Here is a 21055-nt window from a genome sequence, read left to right on the forward strand (position 1 = left end):
TGCATTGGCAGAAAAATAAGTAAGGTAATCTGGCACAGACCATTTGTAGCTTAGAGAAATGTGATCCTGGGAGCAGCATCGAGGTATTAGGTGGAATATGGGTATAGAATAAAATAAATACGTCTCCATATAGGTGGGGGTGTGAGTGTGGGGCAAAGGGGCTGGATTGGCTGAGCGAGACCATGGTGACCAAGAGAGAGATTAGTCTTTTTGGCTCTCCTCCCCTCATCAGAAGGGAGGTAGTAGGCAGAAGTCATTTTGTGGCATGTCTTGTATGGGTATTTAAAATGGTCATTGAAGTGAGGACTTTTCCCATGAAATAATAAATGAGTTGATAAATGCTGCTCTGCTATTGTTGTTGTTTTCTCAAATCATGCTTGAAAAACAACACTGTGTTTCTCCCCACCCCCACCCCGCCCTTGGTGTGTGTTTGGTTTTTTGTTTGTTTAGATCTTCAGAATCTCAAAATCTTGGGCCTGGCTTATTTCCTGTACCTCTTCCTGTTTTCCGGCTTGGAGTATACGCTGAGTTTTCTTACTCACCAGAGATTCCAGTTCAGCAGGTATAGCACACTTAGAAGATAAATGTTGTATATTTCGTCTGGGATATTTTCCAAAATCTTGATTTAAGGCCTCTTCGTTTATTTTCAAGAGAGGCTTTAGCAACCACTGCATTCAGTGATACTTGGGCTTTGTGGGAAGAGTTTATGAAAATATAGTCACACTGTTTATCATGAAAGGAAATACTCTAACTACTAATATCTAGAGAAAATCAATACATTGATTGTATTGATTAAAGTAAAACTTTTGAAATATATATAGCTGGGTTAGTTGTATTGACTATAAAAAAACTTTTCTCGCCTTGCCCAGAAGAGGTCTTAAGTATCAGGATGAATCTTGAAGCTCAAAAAAGGTAAAAGATGGAGGGACAGCAACATGGTTATATTTGCTCATCTGAGTTCCGCATTGCACATGGTGTACAGTCATTTTATCATAGAGTTTGGTTTCCTTTAGTCAAACACCAGAGAAGAAAGAACAGAATCCACTAACAGCAGCTCAGCTTGAAATACTTTTCCTGCCAGCTCACAGGAAGGTTTCCAGCCAGGAACATCATCTTGCAGCTTGATTCCTTACGTGTGTCCCTCCCTTTGAGTAGTTCTCAGGGGTTTGTTGCATCTTTCCCTGTCTGTCTTTCGTTACAGTTTGCGGCTTAACTAATGTGTGTGCATCAGGGAAAGGTTTTCAACTGTATTAAGCTTGCTCTGCATGTAGTCATGTCGTGACATAAACAACTTTATGCCAACAGCGCAGGCTGTGGGACAGACAAGCTTGTTAGGAGGAGAGAACGTTTAGCTGAGAATATCCACATAGTTTAGTAGATGAGAGGTGAAAGGGAAATTTGAAGAAATATTTAAGGGTGGAGGGAGTGATGCTGCAAGCTTCCCAGTGCAGTACATGATCACCACCGTGCCAGTGCCCATGTCGTGCCTTGGTGACCTTAATCAAGCTCTGCATGAGGGGTGGCAGTGGTTGTGAGAAAGGAAAGCACTTGCTCCTTGGAAACCAGCAACTGCTGTGCATGTGGCACAGACTTCCATGGCACGGGGTAATTAGCGTGTTGACTCTTTGTGGGCCACCCTAGCAGCAACTAAACTGCATCCCAGCAGTCTAGAGATGATCGTGGCATTTGCCAGCAGCTGTCCCCTCTCTACGTAAGACCTCAGAGGTTTATCTTCTTGCTGTCTGCCTGCCATGGAAACTAATGTCAGCCTATTAAGAACTTTGCACTGCTCATGCTAGCACCAAAAACCATTTTCTCTCTCTTTCAGGAACGGGTCTGCACCGGACCTGTGAATCCCAGGGTGGAATGCTCTGTGCATGACTCCATAATCTGTGTTTTTGCCTTCCTTCTAGCATGCAGCAGGGCAAGATGTTTTTCTTTATTGGAATAACAATGGCTGTGATCCAGGGAGGCTACGCTCGCCGAATCAAGCCAGGAAATGAAATCAGAGCTGTAAAGAGGGTAAAAAAAATACTTATTTTTCTTTTCCCCCCAAAATCTGATGTGTTAATTTTCAGTCTAAAGGGCAACGAAGGGTAGTTGGAGGCTGTAACTGTACTTGTCAAATCAAAAGAAGTTTCTGTCTCATTAATCCAGCTGAGTGACTTCTCAAGACCCTGGGTTTTGGGCACTTACCAGCCTAACTAAACTGTGGAACATTAGGGCCCTTTCTTACCATGTATCAGCTACAATATTACTGAAACTTTGAGTTCTTCAGTAGAACTGCAGTAAGGAATGAGAACAGAGTGTCCTTCTGTGCAAGCTAGGTAAAATGCAGTGAAGATGATGCTTTAAGTGGTTTCTCTTGCAGTGCAGACATTGAAACTACTAAAGCTGCTTCAGAGCTCATCTCTCTTTCTGGCAAATTATTTTCAGGGACTTCATCAGTCTGGCCGTCTCCATGCTTGACAGGCTTTCCCTAAAGTGTATTTCACTGGTGGGCTGGGGAAATAGATTCTTCCTCTTCAGTCTTTGATTTGTGATCATCAGTATTACATGTAACAATAGCATGTACTGATGTTCAGACTGAAGATTCACGGACAAAAGTGTGCATTTCATTCTTTTCCTTGCCTCTTTCTTCATAGAGATGGTGATGTGGCTGTACTGGGATGGCAGGAAACAGTTCCCTGCAAATTATACAGCTGAGGAACAAATAGATATGTCTTTCTTACATTTGTGCATGGAACTAAAAGCAGGTTTCAAGTGTTTCTGAACTTTTGTTGGCTGCTTGGTAATAGCTATACTTGGACCGTTAAAGCCTCTGTCAATTAATTATACATTAATTTGAGGCCAGTGTGATTTCAACAGTGGCAAGGTAAAAAAAGTTACTAAACTGCACTGCATTCTAGTGAACTGACTCACCTTTTCTTAAAGTTATTTCTGCTGGTTAAACCATCTCCACCTTGTTCCCTGGCGGGCAAAAGTTAATGGCACACTGGTTGTGTCACACAGAAAGTGTTTCCCTGTGAATAAAAACTCACGCAGCTGTTAGTGTTGCTTTGTCCTCTGCATCAGCTTCTTCCATGTGCTCTGCCAACCTGCTGTTCGCTGGCACTGCACCGCAGTTCATGCAAACTGTGGTTTGCCCCATTAATTTTTATACTCCTTCCTCTTCCCTGCACTGAGAAGTGTAGTTACCTCAAAATGCTCACTTCGGTTAGTTGGTCTGGGCAGATCACTGCTCATAAACACCCGTCTGCGCTATGCAGGAACCCGCTGGCCCTGGGGCACTCTTTCTGTGGATGTATGTGGCTTTTGTGGCAGTTCCCCCCTTTTGCTGAAGCGATTCTGTCAATTTGTGAATCTGGATAATATGGCACATGTGGCCTCTCTTAGCGCAGTGGTTACAGTAGTTCATTTATAACTGAATCTTCAAAATGAGACATTCGGTGGGGGTGAATACCCTCTTTTGTAAAACACAGCGGTCTTAACTGATCTGTCTTTTCTGTGAAAGCTCTGTATGCGAGGGACACATCACAGGGGAACTGAAGTCCAGGCTCTGGGAGGAGATGAAGAATGTTTGTCTTTTGGGGTTTGAATTTCAAATCCCATTCCCCCCCCACCCCCTTTTTTTTTTTTTTTTTTTTCTCAGCTCCAGAAGTATGGGCTCTGAATGCTAAAGACAAAATCAGTCGATATTGCTGAGAAAAAAGTAGAGGAGCTGTAGTCCTGTTGCACACAAGCCTTTTAATCTCTTATGCCAGCTCAGGAGATGAAGAGTTAAAGCTAGATTTCTCTCCAGTTCAACACAGAACAAGAGAAAAGAACACCAAAAACTGGTAGATCCTGTGAGAGAGAGAGACCTCTGCAAAATTTCTCTTTTCCTCAGCTGTGGGAAATCGGTGGTGGGATAACTACAGCCTGTGTTACAGGTGACTCCAGCCTGCCTGTGGTCTGAAATCATGGGATAGTGAGAACAGAAAAGTAAGTTGTGCTGATGTGTGGCCATCCAGGTGAATTTGAAGTGTCTACTTGGGAAGAAAGGGCTTTCTGCTGCTAACTTAAATTAGTCCCATCAGCGGCAGAGAACTGGCAGGACACCTAGAGTCAGGCTTTAACAAGCAGGGCTTGAATGTAACCCCGTGACTCATTCATTTTGCAGGCTATTATGTTGCTGATTCCAGCTTTCTTGTTAATTGGATGGGCTGCCAATGTGACCATGCTGAGTGTCGGACTGTTGCTGTACTCCTTTGGTAAGCTATTCAAACTGCACTGAAAGCTAAGCACAAATAATTTTTCTTCATGTATTCATTCACCTCGTTAAAAAAAGATGCACTTCTAATTTCAAACTATAAGTAACAGAAAGTTGGCACTTCAGTTCATAAAATATGGAAGAAATACTGTCTGGGTTTTTTTCTGATGCTGTTTGTATCACAGGAGGTTGCCATGGTGATATTTGGAAGCATCCCCAGTGCTCCTGTTGTCCTGTCTCACTGGGAAGCTCTAGAGGGTGTTTTTTTCCCCTCTTATCAGACCTAGAAGCAAAATATTCACTAAATAGCTGAGGTCAGGAAGAGAAGGGAGACTGCGCGTCTTCATATTTCTGTGGTGGCTGCATTATTTCTTAGGCAACAGGCTGAAGAGATCTGTGTGCTCAGAAGCTGGAGGCCAGGCTGTGCGTTCAGGCGGAGCGAGCGGGAGGGTAAATCGGGGTTGCCCTGAACGTTGTGGCGTGGGGCTGTGCAGGCTGGACACCGCTCTGCTCTCTTGCATTGCAGGCTGCTAGCTCAGGGAGGGAGCAAAACTCCACCTATTGTTTCTGATAACTGTAGATGGTTTTCAAGGATGTTTGTGTTTACGTAAATAATATTCTGCCAGTCTAAGCTGTTATTCAGGGAAGTGATGATGAATGAAGTTGCATTTATCTACTGAAGTGCCTATCTGAAAAGAGATTTCAGATATTCTCAATGCTGCTAACTATTGTTAAGAAGCTTCAAACACGACTAATTACAAAAGTAGAAGACTTCTCTTTCACATGATACAGCCTGATTTAAGAGTAAACTGTAAGCCACAAAACGCGTCTGTTTAGTAACTTGCTTGTCTAGAACAGCTGTGTGTTTGACAGATTTCAAAATCTGTGTCTTATCTCCAGATTAACTTGCTTTTGAAAACCCACTGGGTGGGGAGGGAGAGGAGGCAATTGTTTTGTCTAACTGTGCTCCTAAGTTAGGAGCCTTGTCTTCCGGGGCTCCATAGCTGGGCAGAAGACCTCATTTCTTCCCCAGCGAAGCCAGCTAGAAATGCCTCTGCGGAGGGGCCTCTTTTCCCCCTCCCTTCCTCCCTCTGCCTCAAGAGTCAGGGCACCTGAAGTTAAGGCAACATGTGTATCGTTCCTGCTCTCCAGTTGTCCTTTCCTTCCCAGCAAAGATTCTGCTTTGTACGCTTAAAGCACTTCCTTCTTGGCAGAAAAGTCCCCTGTTTCAGTAAGAGGGCAGTGGTTGCTGAACAGCTCTTGGCTTTTGTGTCCAAAAATTTTGTAACCTCTTCTTTTTGGATTTGACTGTCTTATTTCCCAAATCAGAACATAGCTGCCTCTTTCATCCGTGAGTACAGTAAAGCCGTATGTATGGGGACAGTGTAGTTCTGCGTACAGCCACCTCATTGTCCATTTGAAATATAAGCAACCCCCTGTTCCACCTGACAAGACCACAGCGATTTGGAAAACTACCAGTTAGCTGAGCAGACCTATCGACCCCTTTCCCGTGGGCTCACAGAATGAGAGACATTAATGTGAAACATCTGCTCAGAGCACTCATGGCTCTGGGCTCTTCGTGCAAGTTGGCTTTGAGGGGTTGTTTTTGTAACTGAACCGGATTAAACCTGGTGATTCATTGTTGGTACAATGGCCCAGAGCTCAGCATATTTCTCTGCAGAAGTAACGAGTTCGGGCCACGTGTTTTCCACTTTTAACTGTTTTGAGCTCTGCTGTTCATTGACGGTCTCTTGTGTGGATTTTTCCAGCTGCGGCCATTGTTATCCCGTGTTTGTCAGCAGTGGTGTCAGGCTATGGTGAGTGTCTTTCCTGCTCTGAGTGGCAGCTCTCGGCCACATAATTCACCTTTATATAGACTTGGCTCAAATACAGAATTGACCTCAAGTTTAACGATGCATCAAGAGGAACGCTGGTGGTGTAGGTCTGCCTTGGGTCTGAATGTTGGACTGGGGGCTCTGGCTGCTGCTTGGCTTTGTAAAAGGCATCTTTCCCCTCCGAATGCATTAACAAGGAAAGCAGAAATGCTAAGAGTTACCGAGAACTGCTACTCCACGTTGCACCTCTGTAACCCTGAAGCAACAATGACCCCTGCAGGAGTGAGGCTACAGCCTAGGGAAGAGCCCTTCCCGGTCGCTCGTTTGCTGCCCCTTTTCAGTACAGCCAGCACCCCACGGCTGTAGTTACCCCGCAGCTGCAGCGAGCTTTGCTGTGGGGAGGCAAACCAGCTCTTGTGCTGCAAGTGCTGCAACCTTCAGCCCCTTCCCTTCTATGAACGTCTTTCACAGGAGAGAAGCTGCTGGGGACGGGACGATGACATCCTGACCCTGGGAAAATCCGAAACATCCCGCAAGGGAGCACAGGAAAACCCCAACCAGACTTTTGTTTCTGAAAACTGTCAGTGCTCCGTAATGGACAGTTTCACAGCTCACAGACAGCAGCGATCTGTTGAGAGTGACAATCAGTATCACACTTGAATTTTGTACCATGTAACGCAGCTTGTTGCAGTGTGATGGGGAAGCTTGAAGCAACTTTATTTCTAGGAAGATGAGGAAGAACGGGCAAAGCATATTATAGGCAAAGGCCACAAACAGCAATGAGCAGGGAAGGGCCTGGGTTCTCCGAAGGAGATACCAGCCATCGCTGCCAGCAGTAAAATAATTTCTTCCCAATTCCTTAGAAAAAACCTTCTAAGGAGCCTTCCGAAACCTTCCAGGTTTGTGGCACTGGTTGCTACATAACCTTGCGAAGCCATCTGTAGATGACAGTTCTTTCTTCAGCTTTGGTTCAGTTGGTTGCCAGCACTATGGTGCTTGCTGAGCTGAAAAAGTAAGGCTTTGCTCATTAATGCCACTTCTGTGTTGCTCTTGCTTAACTTGCATCCATGCTTCTGTATTTGTTACCACCTGTGCCTCCTCAGCAAATCTTGTGTACAACGTAAAGCTGCTTTTTTTGTTGGGTTTTTAGCAGGGGGCAGGGGCAGGTAGGGGAGAGAGCACTACAAGCCACCCATGGGTAAGCCCTCGTGCTTTTTCAATGAAGCTGTTGTGTTTATTTTGGTGGAGGGGAAAAGAATGCAGACCAGGCAGCGAGTGTGCAATGAGGGGAGGGGGAGATGCGTGTGGGAGGTACCTCCAAAAGCTCCCAGAGCTGCATCCTTTCCCTGCCCCAAGCAAACCCTCCACAGGGAGTAATGGCTCTGTTTGCACAGGCTCTGCCAGCCAGAAAGGACGAGTCATGGGGATCCTGCGGAGCCTGGGTGCCCTCGCCAGAGCCCTGGGACCCATCCTGTCAGCTACAGGTGAGCGCAGCCTCCTGCTCCTTCCCGCCTTTGCCAGCGCACAGCATTGCTCCGGGCCCCCGCAGCCCGGGTGGGTCCCGGGGGGAGGAAGTACAGCACGCCTCAGCGCCATACAGTTCTCTTAGAGAAGCAGGTACCCCTGAGAGCTGCACACAGTCCTTGCTAGCGCCAACACCAGCCTCCTGCGTGAATTTGAAAGTTTATAAAAGCAGAGATCAGCTAGGGAGCAGGTATAGCCCGACTCTTTAAAAAAACCAAATTCCAGCAACAGCAGTAAGCTGCTGCGGCCCTGGGTGTAGGTGTGCGGGCAGAGGGGGCCGCACAGCGGGAGGCTGGCCAGGACCCCGTGCCTTTGCTGGGCTTAGGTGTAGCTGTTCCAGCGAGTAACCCCGCCTGCTGGGGGGCCACCCTGGCACCCAGTAAGCAGGAGTCACTGGAATGGGGTTTCCTGTGCTGTGGTAACTGGTTCCCGGCCTCCCATGCAGACGTATCCCCAGATGATACAAAAGATGATACAAATGAAGTAGGGATGGTCCATAATGTGCAGTAAAGAACTTTGTAGCTTACAGCTGCTTTTAAAGCTGAAACCCCGAGTCCCCGCGCTACTGCTGCCCCGGAGCTCAGGGAGCACACCCTGGCTAAGGCCAAACCTAGACAGTGCCTGAGGGCACAGGTGCCCCCTGTGTGGGGTTCAGTTCCCCCAGCCGTTACAGGGTAAAGGGAAGCAGCCCCACGGCAAGGCAAAGCTTGAACTCAGCCCTCATGTTAAGTTCGAGCAAAGCCCGACCCTGTTCCCTGACGGCACCCATGGGCCAAGCAAGCGGCTGACAGGAAAAGGCACAGTCTGGACTTCACAGCAAAAGCACAGCAGCACGGCTGCTCCCGAGGGTAGCGCAAGTCCTGCCTTGACCCTCCCGCCTTCAGCACAAGCATCTCGCAGGAGACCAGTACCAACAGTGAGGGACCTCCAAGAGCAGCACAGGCAGCGCTTGGAGCAGCTGTGGCAGCCGCGTTGGGGCAGAGAGAAATAGCTACCGTGTAAAGCTGGACGAGCGAACAGGAGCTTCCCCGTTGCCATCCTGTCAAGAATGATAATACCCTATTTGGAACAACCACTTTTAACATGCTCTTTCCTCAGAAAAGACCCAACACTGCTATCGGTCACCTCATCTTTACAGCTGCGTGCCAACAAGGGCAGGCAGCAATAGATTCACTAGCTCCGTGTTCTCCAGTTGTATTTGTAAGCTGCCGGGAGCGGCAGCTCTGACGGCCAGTTTACACCCCCCCCCCCAAGGGCAAGCACACCAACGAGCTAAATCTTGTTTCCTTTGCAGTTTACTGGCTGGCCGGGGCAGAGTTTTGCTTCACTGTCTGTGGAGCCTTCTTCCTCATCCCCTTTGCTTTACTCGGTTATATAAAACAGCAGGCAAAGGAGGAGTAGGACGTGACCACAGAACCATCACCAGCTTCCAAGGATTTCTGCCTCACCTGACTCTGCTGGTCCAATAGGAAGTGGCCAATTTTCACCGTTGGGAAGGGGATACGCAATGACCCTGTGCAGCAACAACAGACTTCAGGTTTCTTACGGCCCTCCACAAGCAGTGGCGTTAAGACACCTCCCAGCCGGCTTGGCTGGTTTTGCAAATAGCAGAGACACACCCCACAGAACAGCCGAGTAAAGCATTACGACCACCAGCTGAGTGGAGACCGACATAGAATCGTTGAGGTTGGGAAAGACCTTTAAGATCATCAAGCCCAACCGTTAACCCAGCACTGCCAAGTCCACCACTACACCATCTCCCCAAGCACCCACGGTCTGGAAACAGTTTTGAATGAGCACGACAGCAGCACAGCCCAGTGCCACCCCGGTCCACCATCCAGGGCTGCTGCACACCGCGCTGCCGTGGCCGCGGCACACGCTGCTGCTCTCCCAGACCCCTGCCAGGAGGGCCGTTGTGCCTGCTTTTGGCGAGCACGGAACAAACCCCCACGGCAGTTTCTGTACCATCGTCAGGAGATCTCCGCAACTGCTCCGTGCCCCTGGTACCAGCTGTATCGCCCACCTTAAAACGCGACCATCGAAACCACAAGCACGCAGCGCACTACAGGCTGCTGAAGCCTGACTGCTACTCTGGTACAGGTGGACTGTTTTTAATACACAGTTAAATTTTGAGAGATGTTTTATATTTCTAATACTGTGTGATATTTTTTGATGACCAAGCACTGTTCTCTTTTGCATTGCAAATAAACTGTTACATTGTACGCTCACCTAGTCAGTTAATTACATCTAAACCAAACACTGCAGGGTCCAGAACTCAGCCCAGGTGCCAAAAGCCTCCCGGAGGAGCCACCACCATCAGGGTGCTGCCTCCCAGGCAGGGCTGCCAACAGCAGCTGGATGGGCAGGGGAAGGACTCCTCCCCACCTGGTTCTGCTGGCTGCTCCGCTGGGATTCTCACCCACAGTAGCGGATCAGAGTATCTTCTGAGAAGTTAAACCATGACAACATTAAAGCAATCATTAATCAACACATTCATCATTAAAAGAAAATGAAGCAAATTAAATAAAACTGTACGAGTTCTGAAAGCAGAGCATGAATTTATTTTTTTTAAAGAGATTTATTTGTGAGTAGAACTTAATGATACAAGAAAGAAAGAAAAATACAGGACTTCATTCTGCCCCGAAGTGTGTAACCATACCATACATGACTACATTTTATATTGTAATACAAAGAATTAAAAGAACAAACTACAAAATTAGAAATTAAGAGTCATTGCATATGTGGTCAAGATAAATGGAGGGACTCCATTAAAGAACTGAAACATACAGCAATTAGTCATTTAATTACGACCCTGCAACAAAACACAATTTAGCAAAATAAGTATTGTATGCTTCCTAGTGTACAGAGGACATACAAGGTTAAAGTAGAAGCTGAAAGCCATTCGTGCCATGCAGTCCCGACTGAACATCGCTGCTTAGGGGTCTCTCCTGCACTGTGCTCTACTGCTGCTTCTGTTCCACCCGACCTCCACCCACACCACCACAGGTGACGTACCATTTCTCACCGTAACCATCGCAATCTCAAACCCTCTCTTCTCCTGCGAAGCCTCGCAGCTCTCGCCCTCCCGGCCACTGTTTCCCTTCGCTGCCTGAAACGAGCCAGACGTGGCGGCGCCTCCCAGCCTCACGCAGGCCTGCTCGTCCGCAGCTGCGCCCAGCCGCTCAGCCCACCTCTCCCTCGCTGCTTTCTGCTCTGCGAACGTAAGGCGTTAGTCTTCTGCTATTTTACCAATTGCAACGTGGAATATTGTCCTAAAAAGTCACATCCGTATTCTGTTTTGTGACAGACACGTGCTGCCAGTCAGCGTGTTCGCCTCCCCCGGGCAGGGGTGTCAGCGTTTTCTGCCGTCACAGGGGAAGTGCTAACACCAGAAACCAGAAGCGGTGACCAGCCCTCCCTGCTCTTGGCTGGGGGAATTACGCATGGTTTGTCCTGCAAGCTTCACCCACCTGATCTTAAAACTACTGTTACAGTTAGTGAAGACAGAAGCATGGCAATAACTGGAAAATAGCGAATTCGGTGGTGTAAGTGATTTTCTTTACCATGCTACATATTAAACAAACATTTATAGCAAACAGTGGAAATACACTTTTTGGGTTACTTGGGATTCCATACTTTACTGCTGGCAACAAAAAATATTAGAGAAACGCCAGTTTTCGTAAGTGAAAATAATTAATATAAAACAAGGTTAAATATTCAGTGTAATGCATTTACATTGTTATCATGGGAAGGAACAAACACAAAAGGCCACAAAGAGGGTTTGTACGCAGCAGGTTTGCCTGTGCACCCAGGGGACTTTTTAAGAGGGTGAAAAAACCCTGTGCTAAGGCCCAAAATACAATTGCCCATGCTCCACACCACCAGCCGAAAAACTTCTGAAATACTTTCAATACAGTTACTTTTTAACCTTTTCTAGCAGCCCAATTTCCATGTAACTGATTCTTAGGGAGGCAAGATGGAAAGACAGATTTCCCTTAAACTATATTCACTAGAGAAAAAAAACCTAAAAGCTTGGGCTCTTTCAATGCACAACATGAGCGGAACGCACCACAGTTATTCCAGTCCTAGACATCAAAGAGGATTTCATGAGCCAGTTAGAAAATAAAGCAAATTGAAAAGCACGTTCATTTTGTTACAATAGTCAGAGGGGGGAGAGAGAGGAAGGAACGGATAGCTCCAAAGCTGGACTAAGACATGATCTGTAATCACAAGCTTGCAGAAGTTTACGTGTCAGTCCAAGAATACTTCCCCCTTGAAAACACCACTGCAAAAGCATCCTCTCTACAAGTCAGTATTTAAGAAGAAATTTACTTGTGATTTGGAACAGAATATTGGGAAAGAACACTTCTTGTGGTAAGCAATGCATTTTATTTTTAATTGTGAAAATGTTTTTCTTCTTTTGCAAAGCAGTGCGGGCTTTAAATCAAATATAGTGATTCAATGCCTTCCACGTGGAAGTCGTGTAATTACAAATTAGGGATCAGATCTGTGGTAGCTGCTGAAAACACAGGATTAGCACCTTTCTGGACATTAGTTTCTGGTTATAACCTTAAACAATCAAGCCATAACTTGAGGGGCTGGTTGGATTACTTGTTGCATTCATTTACATAGTAAGACAAAACACTCGGTACGATCTGGTACATTCTAGTGGTTAATGGATTTTAAAATATGACAGTGTTTCTGCAGTGTGTTTGGCCTTTAGGAGTCACTCTTCTTTTTGCTCTTCTTCAGGAAGGAAGGAGTGCGAAACTTCTTTTTCTTTTTTGATGGGGACTTCCCTGGAGATTCATCACTACCTGCATCAGCTGCTGTCCCCTCCTCAGCTGTTGGTGTTACTGGCTCTTCAGCGGGCTGAGACTGGGATTCCTTATTTTCCACTGCAGGTGATTCCATTTGGCTTTTGGGCACATCATCATCACATCTCCCTTCCTCCTTTCCTAAGGGAGGGAAGCCGAGTGCTTCCGAAGGCTCATCGGGGGTGAGATCTGGGAGGGTTTGCTTGAAAGTTGCAGCATCACTGTCATCTTTGTAAGTCTGGTCCTGCTGTGTCTCTAGTGGATGGACAGACAAGGACACCGTTAGTTTACGTAAGCGTCCCTGGAACAGACAGAGCGAAGCAAGTTGATGGTGAGCGCTCTCTATTAAGAAATTAAGACATTTACTTGCATAAAGCCTTTGTAATAGGTTTTTCTCCTTTAGCTTTGGACACAGAGATAGAAGCAAAATATTCAAACGTCGGTTTTGTTTCTAAGCTTCTTACACAGAACAGATAAAGCCGAGTTCCATCATGTGGGTGTAAACCATTAAGGTGGTAACTGTTTGAACTTACTCTCATGCTTTATTTGGGACGTTTGCAAGCCATGTGATATTTCAGTACAGCACGCAGGAATTAAGCCTCCGGTTTTCATCAGCATTGAAAAGAGTAATGAAATTCTGTATTTTGATTCTTTTGGTGGGATAAAACTAATTGCTGGTTTGCAGTGATCCGATACATGCAACTCCATTAATTTCTAAACTGTTGGCTTGCTAATTTTTAATAACAATGCTCAGATTTTCACAATATTCTTCCACGAGATCAAACAGATGTTGCTTCAGAATACGATTTCCTATCACAAAGGCTTCAATTCTTTTGCAAGATACGAGTAGAAATTATGGATTCCTGTAAGTAAAATCCATGTATTTTATCAAATTACACAAGCTCAGCAGGTTATGCGGTACAACCTTTTTTTTTTTTCCCCCTCTAAAATGTACATGATGTCTAACAGCAAACTCACTCCGTATAAACAAGCATCAAAAACCTAGTGGTAACTTTATGTCCAAAGGTGAACTTCACCAGCACTCCCAGCTGTAACACCTTCCTCATTCCCCACTACGCTTACGAGATGTTCTGTTTAAAGCTCCTCTTTGTGCATAATATGTTTACACTTTATTTTTACACTTCCCTACAATATTCATCGCTGCACTGTACCCAAGAAGATCCGACATGGCTAATGACATCCATTAATGTTACGTAAGGAGGAATTTCGAACAAAATCCAGGCCAAACACATTGTAAGGTGCAAAAGGCAGACAACTATTTTTTCCCCTTCTAACATCTTGTTCATTTTAATTCGGAAAGAGTGAAGGCTTTCACAAGAATTTACAGGAAATACTTGATGCTTTCCCTTCTTCCCTACGGAAATGACAGTGACTGTTCTTGCCACTTTTATTTTTACCAGATGGGATCAATAATTCCCTGATGTATTTTAGAGGGCTCTGTTCTGTGAGTACCTGCTAGAAAACCAACATGTTTTTCCTAGAGCGCCATGAACTTCTAATAGGTTAAACAAAGCACACCAGTATTCAGTGCCAAACACTCAGAATGCACAAGTTAGCAGTTTAAAGTTACAATGCAGGCAGGATTTAAGGCAGAGTAAAAAAAGTGAAAGCAATTATGTACATTACAAGCTGCCTCCTGAAGCTCGAGTTTAACCTGTATATGGTACGTGACACAAATTTTTAAGCAGCACCACCTACAATTCTTCACTACCACTACAGTCTTCTTGGATTTCATTTTACTTTTCAGGAATTAGCTGAAAGCACTGCTGAGCTCTCCTCCCTGGGATCCAGCCACAGAATGCATGGGAGTGGTTCAAAGCTGGGCCAGGGGAGGTTTAGACCAGGCATTAGGGAGCATTTCTTTACCAAGAGGATGGTCAAACACTGGAACAGGCTCCCCAGGGAGGTTGCCGATGCCCCAGGCCTGTCAGTGTTTAGGTGGCATTTGGACAATGCCCTTAGTAACGGGCTTCAATTTTCAGTCAGCCCTGAACTGGTCAGACACTTGGACTAGATCATCGCTGTCAGTCCCTTCCAACTGAAAATATTAAATGCTATTCATTAGCTGGCCCTATTTTTAGCATCCAACCAGCACCGTAATAGATTGTCAGTCAGTTCTATTTTATCTTTCTAAAATAAGTTTAAAAGAAAGTTTTAAGCAACGTTTTCAAAAAGGAATTAGAAATTTTTGAAATTAAAAATTAGGAAGCTATAGGCATTCAAACAGCATTTGCTGATTGGCCTAAGCACTGGATAAATACAATTTTATAACTCATTAATCCAGGACTGCTATCCTTCCCAGTTTGTCAAATTACCATCATCCTTACTAAATGGATTAACATCTTGCTGGAATTAAACACACACCTGTTTATCTAGGTCACTAAGGGCAATATTTCACCAGAATTAGGGAGATTCACAAATTCCACATTCAATAAAGCAAGCATGCCATATGTAAATGCCTTGCTGTTCTACTTGATGGATTTCAGTAACGTAACTAGGAAGGTTTAAAAATGTATCTTGCTGCAAAACCTATTTACAGTTTAAGAACTCAGCGGTATCTCAAAATGCCTTGTTTTTTAGAATCACCATCCCCACATCCATGCTCTCCCTTTAATATATGCTGTGGCATAACAGTTTGAAAAGTAACATTAATACTGGTGTGTGTTTGCAATTCACAGTATTTATGAAAATAAAGGTTTATGGGGTTTTTTTCCAACACAAACATGTGGCCAAAACACAAACTAGGCTATAAATGAGTTAACACAAAAAACTTTTCTGACTTCAGCTACACTTAAATAGGAAAAATATGAGGAGAAAAGCTGAGAAAATGGCTGTATACAGAAAACGTCCTTCAACAGAACTTCTGCCAACTGAAGTGGTCATGGCATGAACTTTCAGTTACTTTCTAAAATAATCTTTGTATGTCTGTCCTGGAAAACTTATACAACTAAAAGAGTTTGTGGAACACAATTCTCAGTTTAAAAGAATTTTCAAGTTTTAGAACTTTTAGCAACATCACAGGTGTCTACCAGGTAGTTTGACTACTTTCATATCTATGACAAACACACTGATTTTCGGATACAAAGGACACACAAATGGAGGGGACCAAACATCCTTGTTACTTTGCAGTGTAATCTGAGGTAGCCCTGCAGATCTAGCCGAAACAGCTGTAGAAGTTGCTACCGCCAAGTACTTGCCATTACTCCTTGGATGTATTTTGAATTTCTCTACAGCTGCCATATGTAACATAGGAGTAGCTCCGTATCCACTTCTGTGCAGAAGTCTGCTGGTTAAGTCCAAACCAATGTCAGCAGTGACACTTTTGCACTGGAATGGATTAGGAACTTTCTTCCATTTCATTACCAGGTCCGAGTCGTGTAGGCAGCAGCAAAGTGTTGGGGCAGAAACTCCCAGACCTGTTTCAGCTGTATCTGAAAGACAACTTCAGACTATTCCTCTTTAAACTGAGGAACCAGACACACAGATATGGAAACACATAATGTCATTTTCACGGTCTCTTTCAAAGGGGTAGTGCATTTTAACAGGAGATCTGTAACTACCTCGAAATACATGAAGTCAAGAACTAAAAAATCAGCATCTCAACTGAAAAAGCCTGCTTCTTAAAAAAAAAAAAAAAAAAAAGGCAGCAGCAAAATCAACAAGAAGACTTTAGTAAACAAAAACGCACAAGTGAAGCAAAGCACATAAGCAGGTCAGAGTATGGAATGATACTTACTATGGTAACAGGTACTCTTTAGCATATCCATCTCCTGTTTGTAACGCAGCCACAAGAAGAAAAAAGCACAAGTAGAGAATCTATGCATTCATCACAGCCATTGTGTTAAGTCAGAAGAATGGTTGCAACCATTCTTATAGAAAACAGAATGAGATGAAGTAGTGAATGGAAGACTAACAGACAAGTGATATATCCAATGTACAAGGTAAAGGAAACGACAAAAATTAGATTACACCTGTTCAAGATGTTATTTTATCCTTTTTTCAGGAAACTGTAGACTTTACCAGCCCTGCTTTTATTTTAGGTAGAACTACTATGTCAGGTGTGCAAATAATGATATTTAGATTCAAATTGAGTTGGAAAAAATATATACTAAGGTGTAATCCAAGTACAATAACAGTTAAGAAATGTGCAATCGGTGAAGGAGGTTAACCAAAGTATCTAAATTTGTGTCTTGTTCACCATCAGACACTATTTCATTTCATAAGAGCACTTCTTTCTCACAGAAAATGTACAAAAGAGTGAATCAGTTGAGAAACACCAAGAGATGACAAGGCAATTCTGAAGGGATGAAAATTTGTCTTTACATCAATGCACACTTCTTTATTATTGTAAACTTAACTCCTGTTACACTCCTAGTTGAGTGGAGTATATTTTAGGTAGTATAAAAATATAATAAATAATTTACCTTTATTAGATACTAGTTCATATATTTTCATGCGTCAGTCACTAATGATACAGTTACTGGTTTCCCCTGGCCCCCACATGGGAAGAACATACCTTCCTCTATTTTAATCGGCGTACTGGGAGGAGTGCGAGCTGTGGTGGGATCAGGGGGACTTCTCTCTTTCTGTTGCCTGCCATCTTCTGAAGGTTCTGCAGATGTGGACAAAGACACATTGGAAAGCCAGACAAAACTTTTCAGCATGCGAGAAAACAAGTGTCCTTTTGCTCCATGCACACAAGATACGAATACGTTTTTCTGACCCAAAATTCTGCCAGGGTATTAAATAATACCAAAACAAGCAAAAGAAAATTAAGTCATATTTAGATATCAACAACGCTGTGCAAGTCACAGTTGTGCTCTTTGGTTGTTCGGTTTTGTTGTTTGGTTCTGTTTTGTTTTGGTTTTGTTTTGTGGTTTGTTTTTTTAATAAGAGGGCATGAATAATGTAATCGTTTATGAACTGGTTCACACTGTTCTACAGAAAACTTGTGAGGCAAAACCACAAGGAAGATATAAGCAAATATGGGGGGAAAAAATGTTTTTTTCTGTTTTTAAATGTTATCAGACCCACACAAGATAGCGCTCTTTTGCTTGTTTTGTATTGCTGAAACTCTTGAGTAAACAAAATTGCATCCAAAAAGAAAAGATGACTACACAATCAGAGAAACATGCAGTAATTAAATGATTCAAAACAGATTTCACAGTGGTTTGTGTATTTGTTATTAGTAAGGAGGGTCTCCCTTGCTTCCAGGTTTAAACAGCCCTAGATCCAAAGGAAAATTATTAATAGAGTACACCACGTATCAGGAACAATATTAAAAAATTGTTCTGCACAGTCCACCTAAGCAATTAAAAGTGCAATCAGTCCCACAGATGAGAGTCAACTGAGAATCTCCAAATCGTGTAGATAAAGAGGTTGTTCCTCAGATTGCAAGTGCAACTGTACCATATTAGTAATACCTGAGGCCTCAGCCAAAAGGTCAGGATCGGACCTTAACGCTTTGATCACTGCAGTATGAAATTCCTTATGGGAGGACTTCTGCCCGTCTGGCTCTTCCTGGTTAAGATGTGTGATGACTTGCTGCGCAGTCTGACAAGAAACCCATGCAGCAGCAAACTGAGTGTTATCTAAAGATTTAGACAGTGATGATACACCACGATCCTGTAAAGTCGTCTTCATATCTGTTCCTAGACAGGTTTTTGATCTGCCTTTCAAATCCAGACATTTTTTATCTGACGTTATTTTGCTCACTGATGGTCTGATTTCTGAGCAACGTACTCTGTTCCCCAGCTGGTGTCTGACTCAGTAATACAGTCTCTCCATATTTTGATATCTTATCTAAGAAGGATGTAGCAGTGATACTCAAGAGAATAAATGTATCCAGTTATACAGGCATAAGAGCAGAGTATCCCACCCCACACAGTCCACTACTTGATTAACTAAACACATCTGACCTATGATGGCTCCCTACATTGTCTTATCACAAAGCAGAAGCAGGGAGCACGCACTGCAAAAGAAACAGCACTTCTGGTTCCTGCATCACTCGAATTCAAAACCTAACAACAGAGAAGCACTGTTAAGTATTATCCCTTAAAATCACACAGAAGTTAAAGCAGGATAACCACTTCAGATGCAGCAACGGTTTCACTTTACAGCACAAATCTCCCATAATTCTATAATAATTTAGAAAGTCTGTTTGGGGGCAGGTCCCCAGGGCGTGCCATTTCCACGTAGCAATCAAATGTTGTTCTGCATCTTCCCCACTGAACAAATTTCTCAAATGCACAATTTTCAGCGAGTTTGAAAACAGCACTTTTGCTGCTAAAAAGCAACACCATTCTCTCAGCCTAAACTCATCCCCAATGCCAAAGGAAACAAAGCTGAACAATCTGCAATACTCTGCAGTACCTAAAAATTTTTCTGACTGAAGTTTCAAGCTTTCAACTTCCTAATCGCAGCAGTAACTGGCCACACAAAACACCCCAGTTGGTCTACTAGGGTAGTTATTTTAAAATAAGATCTATGCATTTTACAGAATACTCCATTACCACTTAGATTGCACATTCTATCTCCAACATGCTTTTTAGATTTCTAATTCACACTGGAAAAGCTAAAACACCGAAGCCGAGTAATTTATCCGTAGCCTTTGCAGGTGACCCAGCTTTCAATTAGCAATAAACTTGCTGTTGTTATAATCTACTGCAGAAAAAACACACACAGAGAAACCAACCTTCTGGTCCCTTCTGCTTTCTTTCTACTTCTTTGCGATATTCTTCCAGTTCTCGATCAGTGAGTTTATTGAAAGGATTTGGTCCTGTTGTGCTCACTATGACTTTTGGTTGATACTCTTTCTCAATTATTGCCTTTGACGCAGTCACCAGTTCCCCCTGACAAAAGAAAATTAAGATACATCTGCAATCCAGCAGTAACTTGCAGAACCCTGAGAAGTACAGAGGCTACAAAGCAAATCAACCTAAAAACGAAACAAAAAGATAATCTGGAAAGTGCTGCATTTATTTTCTTTTAGGTTTTGGGTTTTTTAAATTTATTTAATCAACAGCAGTTTAATATACAGGAGAAAGCAGGTTTCATTTATTACTCTTACAGACACATCACTGTTTCCACCAGGGAACATCCACCATTAAGCAGCAGATCAAACAGCAGCCAAACAGTTTAGCTGAATTATATTTGAAGTCACAGAAGTAGCAAGTTTTTCTTTTTCTTCCCACAGAAGCACCAGGATACCAGGCCCAACCACATGGCAATTGGGCACAGAATACAAGCAGAAGTTCACAGAACTCAGTTCATAGGTATCTTTGGTTGTGGTTTGTTTTGGTTGGGTTTTTTTTTTTATTTGTTTCGTTTTGGGTTTTTTGTTTTTATAAAGGGAAAAGCCATTTCTAGTAGCTACTATGTAACATCTAACAGATGTTACAGTAAAAAGCCATCTTGTATGTGTCTTGTATACACCAGATTAACAGTTTATTACAAGCAATTTTAAAGTACTTAAGGTTAACTGTAATCTTATACAAGTCAGCATATTTACATCTATAACATTTGTCATACAAGCCAGATAAAAAGTTATACAAATAAAAATAAAACATTAGCATTCTAAGTACGCTAAGTTCCAATGGACAAAAGCAGCCGCATCAGAGAATCTCTAATGCTAAGGTGTTTAGTTTTTCTCCTCTAATCATACAGTAAAGACTAAAGCCACTGACTTTTCATTGTCTCGGATAGGGAAGATGCTTGCCTGGATAGCTGCTGTATCTTTCAAGCGACTTGCTTAAGCATTTGGGTTTTTTTTTCACCAGATATACATACAGAACACTACTGGCACTAGTTCAGAAATGACTGATGTGTGGTCTGTGCCTCGTGTCACTGCAATGCCTGAATTACCTTCGTTGTTGAAAAGAGGTATTTGAATTCCATTACCAAGTACATACAGGTTATTGGTTGGCCTAAGTTGTCTTCATATTCAAATGTTATTTCTACCAATACTTAAAAGAAAGCATTAAAAAGCACAGTTCAAAAGTAAACAGCACTCAAACAGACAAACATTCAATTCCACATCTGTATTTGAGGGACAAGCACGAGATCTTCACTGCACAACTGAAGATGAAATTAGACAGAGTACTGTTTTGGATGTTAAGAGCTGCTTTGGACAAGCTGTCAGCACCAAAAAGGTGACAGGAAGAATATCCAGGTAGAATGAGGAGAAGAGCAGTTCGGTGTTTCTGAAATTCTCATGAGAGATCTCCAGAAACCTCATCTAGAGCAACCCAGGGAGGTAAGAACAGCTGGTTGTTAGAATCTATTCTGTTCTTCAGGAAGCAAACACCAGCCAGAAGTACTAAAGAACAAACAGCACAACAACACGTCTCCACTGTAAGATCCTGAAAAGAACTACAGGACAGAAATATCCCTAAAACGCTACACATCAACTCCATCTCTCCATAAAACAAGAACTCCTCTCATCTCAGATGCAGAATGTCTGTAGAATGTCAAAAGCCTTTTCTCAGGTATTTCCATTAAGCACGAATTTGACAGTCATAGCTTTTCTTGCAGGCTAATGCATTAAAAAAAAAGTCACAAAACCACAAACCTTTGTACAAATCCGCATTGTTCTGTAGAAAACGTAA

At 43.4% G+C, this 21055-nt stretch overlaps 2 protein-coding genes across 26 annotated transcripts in view; one reads left to right on the forward strand and one right to left on the reverse strand.

Moving 5' to 3' along the window:
* Positions 1 to 11498, forward strand: part of MFSD10 (major facilitator superfamily domain containing 10) — a 28023-nt gene extending 16525 nt beyond the window's left edge. For all 7 annotated transcript variants that reach the window (XM_037386138.1, XM_037386156.1, XM_037386130.1 and 4 more), the window contains 6 exons: positions 451 to 562; positions 1914 to 2022; positions 4163 to 4253; positions 6022 to 6069; positions 7482 to 7571; positions 8906 to 11498. In XM_037386138.1, coding sequence (XP_037242035.1) covers positions 451 to 562; positions 1914 to 2022; positions 4163 to 4253; positions 6022 to 6069; positions 7482 to 7571; positions 8906 to 9012 — 557 coding nt within the window. In that variant the 3' untranslated portion in view covers positions 9013 to 11498. The remainder of the gene's footprint in view (positions 1 to 450; positions 563 to 1913; positions 2023 to 4162; positions 4254 to 6021; positions 6070 to 7481; positions 7572 to 8905) is intronic.
* The window catches only part of ADD1 (adducin 1), a 66293-nt gene continuing 55756 nt past the window's right edge, over positions 10519 to 21055 (reverse strand). For 8 of the 19 annotated variants that reach the window (XM_037385969.1, XM_037385931.1, XM_037385941.1 and 5 more), the window contains 4 exons: positions 19144 to 19300; positions 17873 to 18040; positions 16966 to 17061; positions 10519 to 12683 (listed from right to left, as the gene is read on the reverse strand). In XM_037385969.1, coding sequence (XP_037241866.1) covers positions 12331 to 12683; positions 16966 to 17061; positions 17873 to 18040; positions 19144 to 19300 — 774 coding nt within the window. In that variant the 3' untranslated portion in view covers positions 10519 to 12330. Of the gene's footprint in view, positions 12684 to 16184; positions 16220 to 16965; positions 17062 to 17872; positions 18041 to 19143; positions 19301 to 21055 lie in introns of those variants that run through there. The other 11 variants (XM_037385996.1, XM_037386023.1, XM_037386014.1 and 8 more) reach the window with 4 other exon arrangements.

The sequence above is a fragment of the Falco rusticolus genome, chromosome 1, assembly GCF_015220075.1.
Source record: "Falco rusticolus isolate bFalRus1 chromosome 1, bFalRus1.pri, whole genome shotgun sequence".
NCBI classification, from domain to species: domain Eukaryota; kingdom Metazoa; phylum Chordata; class Aves; order Falconiformes; family Falconidae; genus Falco; species Falco rusticolus.